General features: G+C 41.0%; 1 protein-coding gene across 2 annotated transcripts; it reads right to left on the reverse strand.

Annotated features, from left to right (window-relative positions):
• Positions 1-265: 265 nt before the first annotated feature.
• On the reverse strand, positions 266-3,448 carry LOC149385359 (Ubiquitin-specific protease family C19-related protein). 2 transcript variants are annotated; one of them, XM_089625848.1, is made up of 4 exons: positions 2,457-3,448; positions 1,484-1,639; positions 1,148-1,359; positions 266-1,047 (listed from the first exon to the last, which is right to left on the reverse strand). In XM_089625848.1, exons 1-4 carry the CDS (start codon positions 3,183-3,185, stop codon positions 855-857), a joined length of 1,290 nt encoding a protein of 429 aa, XP_089481974.1. In that variant the 5' UTR covers positions 3,186-3,448; the 3' UTR covers positions 266-854. The 2 variants fall into 2 exon arrangements, with proteins under 2 accessions (XP_089481974.1, XP_089481973.1); XM_089625847.1 differs by having other exon boundaries at positions 2,448-3,447.
• Between the last annotated feature and the right edge of the window lie 438 nt (positions 3,449-3,886).

Below are 3,886 nucleotides of genomic sequence, written 5' to 3' on the forward strand. Positions count from 1 at the left end.
GTTGTACATATGGAGATTATTAAAAAGAATCAGAATATATTCACGATCACACTTGTTAGATATTACCATATTATACGTTAAGGTTTTACTTATTAATATAATTTGTTTCTAAAAATAATTATAATAATGTATCTACAAGATTACATTAACACAAGCAGAATCTATTAGCTTGGGTAAGCTTTGCTTAAGCCTATCATGTCAAGGGAAACATTCTATGGTTGAAGAAGTTATCACCGTGATAAATTAACAAAACCATGAACAAAAGTGAAGGATAAGGCTTTTCAAGAATATTACTTACAAAAATAATCAAATGGGCATAAAAAAAAAAAAAAATACAAGTTTTTTCTGAGTATCTTAAGAGACAGGGTAGAAGAATAGCTGCATAAAATAAGCACATAAAAGAAACAAAACACGAACAACAAAAATTCACTTACCCTACTTTGTACTAAAATTCAGCACAAACAAGCAAATATTTCCGTACCCTTTAGGGCATTCTCCATCAGGATTTTTATGTACAGAAAATCAGCCAAAAGCAACAAAGCGCCTCAACCAATTTTTTTTTTTTCTTCATACATCTCAGCATCTTCACAGATCAATTACTCGGTCCTCTTTCAGTTCTTTCTTTTACAAAATCTACATGTAGTCTTGCCTCGTCTTTCACTCACTCGTACAAATCTCGATTTATATTCTCATAATTAAGTGATAACCTCGGCTTCTTTCTCCACATCTTCTCTACGACCAATTTACACACCAGCTCAGGAAACGAAAAAAAAAGCAGAGCAGCCTCTGCGCACTTCGAGTCCGTGATATATTTACCGAACGTTCTCGTTGACCTAAAAAACAGAGGCTTTTTTTTATACAGGAATTACGTCGGCGTTCTGGTTATCCTCGCACGTCAAAATGAGACCTTCGACAAAAGTCGGGAGGAGGCAGCGGGACCACTGGCAGCCCGTCGAGACCGGCCCCGTCGACGGAACGATCATCAACACATTATCGTGTCGCCGAACCACGCCCATCACGCTCACCGTGCTTCCTTCTTTGATATATCTAATCAACAAAACAAAAACAAAAAAACAGAATATTATAAACGATTTTATCATTATTACGTCTGTCACTGGGTTTGGGCGTTGTAATGAGTTCTTCGTACCCTTCTTTGAGGCGCATAATACGGTCATCGCTTGACAGCTTACGATCAGCTAACCAGCGTAGGAATGCTGGAGATAGTTCTTTGTTGCCCTTGGTTACATCGACCACCGTTGATGGCTTTACAAATGGAGCGACTTTCGCTCCGTACCCAACTTTCACAAGAGCTCGTAGTCCGGATTGGAAGTCCGATATGTAAAAATCGGCCACATGTCTCTGTTTGCAACCCCAAAATACAAGGTCTATAAGCTTCACTTTCTTTGCAAAAGTATTACAATAAACGATCAAGTACATGTGCTTGTCGAATTGGGACGCAATTGCTAATGAAAAGAGAACTAACCTCAGAGTGTCTCGATCCCCATGTGAAGCAGCGGTGTCTAGGATTTGCAGACTTTCCACCCAAACCTTTGTATTCGTAGAGCTCCGTGGAAACATAGACACACCTCGGGATCCCCTGATAAGACGACTCCAATGGAATACTGCCACAGGTAACAACCTGCAATGAGATAAATAAATGGTCTCAGTCATATACACACGATTTCAGGAAAAATCCTGGGCGACTTTTGGGTTAATTTTCAAATTTTCTAGCCAACTGTCTTAATTCAATGAAAAACCTAACAGAAGCTGAATTCAGGTCACTAAAAGTGGACAACTATCAACTGTCAATTTTTTTCAGTGAAAAACTTGAAAGAAAAAAAATAATAATAATAATAAGAGAGGCTAAATTAGGTTCCCTGAAAGTGTGAAATATGCATCCTAAATGAGCTTTTTAGTCAAAAGGTTAGGTAGATAACTGATAAAGAAACAGGGCATAATCAGGCGTTACACATCAACAATCCACATGTGAGCATCATTGTAATCCCAAGCCACAATCATTAGCCTTGATTAAGATATTTATAAACAAAAAAACAAAAAATAGAGCCATTACCATATAAAGAGATCCTCAATCTCAAAAAATGAAAGGAAAAAAATAAAATATTGGCACTTTCAGTAAATCCAATCCCAGAACACCATCTTCAGAAACTTGTTTAAGAATTCAATAAACAAACAAAGTATATCGCCTATAAATAAATCAAAGTAATCCATTTTAGAATCTAGAAGAAAGCAACACAATGCTAACCCAAAACCAGCCCCCACAAAATAATATATTCGCTTATTTTCCAGCTCGCCATTTAATAATAATTAAGTTTTCTCTTCTCAATAATTAGGCAATAAAATAAGTATAAAAAACAAATTAAAGTAAATAAAAATCAATCCCCACAGAGAAACGAGTGTGAAAAAATGCAATGAATGATCATTATTACCCCAGTAACCTTGACGTACTGCCCATCAAGGGCACCTCTAAGCTCAGCATCAGGATACCTCTTCACATACCCTAACAGACCTTTCTTAGCCAACAAGTAATTCCACACCGCCGCGATCAAAACCGGAACCAGAACTCCGGCGACGGCGAACAGAATCACAGCCTTCTTCACAGCCACCATCAGAAACGCACCAACCAAAAGCCCCATCGCCACAACCACCAGAAAAACCCAAACCACCGCCTTCGAAACCCTAAACCCAACCCTAGCATCCTCGCCGAGGCTAGTAACGGCCGAGCCGTAAACCGCCGCGGCGGGCTTCGCCGCCGCGGCGGGACCGGGCTGGTCGGTTGCCGGACCGGATCTCCGGCCGCCGGAGGAGGATCCGAGCGGGCCGGAGGTGATGAGGCCGGTGGGGTGGAGCTGGAGCAATGGGCCGGAGGAGGAGGCCGATTTCTTGGAGATTGGGCCAGAGTTTGGGCCGGATCGGACGGATCCGCTGTTGTGCTGCGACGACGACGAGGCCCGGGAGACTCTGGCGGAGGAGACTCCGGCCATTGGCGGCGGCGCGGCGGTGATGTCGAACATCTTACCGAGCTCGCCGGATTTCTTGATGTCGCCGCCGGTGTAGGGCACGGCTCGCGACGCCATTGTCGGAAGGCGCTCCTTGGGCTGAGGCTCTTGGCGGCCGGAGACGTAGAGTCCGCCGCTGAGCTGGTGCGATGGTATTCGACTCCCCATTTTCAGTGTCTGTGTCTGTGTGAGTGTCTGTGAGAGAGAGAGTGAGATTGTTGAATACAATTCTTCTTTCGCTGGAAGTGAAGGACATGAAAATTAAATTAAATGGAAATAATTGCCAAAATGGGCTGTAATGACGGGAATGTGTCCCGGTAATTCGCTTATTTACGCCTATGTCCTTCCCGCAATACGCGCTAAAGTTACCGCGCGGTCCAGTTTTAATTATTGAATGAATGTCGTAGTTGTTTGTGTTTGTGTTTGTGACAGATTCTTTGGCTACTAGCCCAACCAGTGTTAATTGCCGACATTTTTTTTATGCCATCTTTTTATTAACATTGTTATTTTTTCTTTTTAGAATATTCAAAAGATAAGAATAAAAATAATGACTTTATGTTGGTGGCGAAAACCTACTGACTTTTAGGGTACAAGTTTAATGTTCACAAAATGTAAAATTTATTCCATATTAAAGCTTGAAAACTATTCTTGTAACTTGTGATTAATTAATTAATGTAATCATGAAAGAATGGAAATATCCCCCAAAAAATAACTAGTTATTGAATTAGCGACACTGTTTGATGAGTCCATACTCCACTGGCATCCACTACTACCATTCGATAGCCAAAAAAAATTGTTTTGGGCGATAAATAAAATCCACTACAAGCATTTTGTCACATGTGGTCGAGAAGTTAGGTTTTGTGTGTTGG

The sequence above is a fragment of the Urtica dioica genome, chromosome 9 (genome assembly GCF_054948205.1).
Source record: "Urtica dioica subsp. dioica isolate 48M chromosome 9, U.dioica_male_clone48M_v1_H2, whole genome shotgun sequence".
Classification (NCBI taxonomy): domain Eukaryota; kingdom Viridiplantae; phylum Streptophyta; class Magnoliopsida; order Rosales; family Urticaceae; genus Urtica; species Urtica dioica.

Coding starts and splice junctions, on each gene's coding strand:
- LOC149385359 (XM_089625847.1), bottom strand. CDS start 3,185: ATGGGGAGTCGAATACCATCGCACCAGCTCAGCGGCGGACTCTACGTC. Junction 1,640..2,447: donor AGTACGTCAAGGTTACTGGG/GTAATAATGATC, acceptor ATCTCATTGCAG/GTTGTTACCTGTGGCAGTAT. Junction 1,360..1,483: donor GGGGATCGAGACACTCTGAG/GTTAGTTCTCTT, acceptor GGTTGCAAACAG/AGACATGTGGCCGATTTTTA.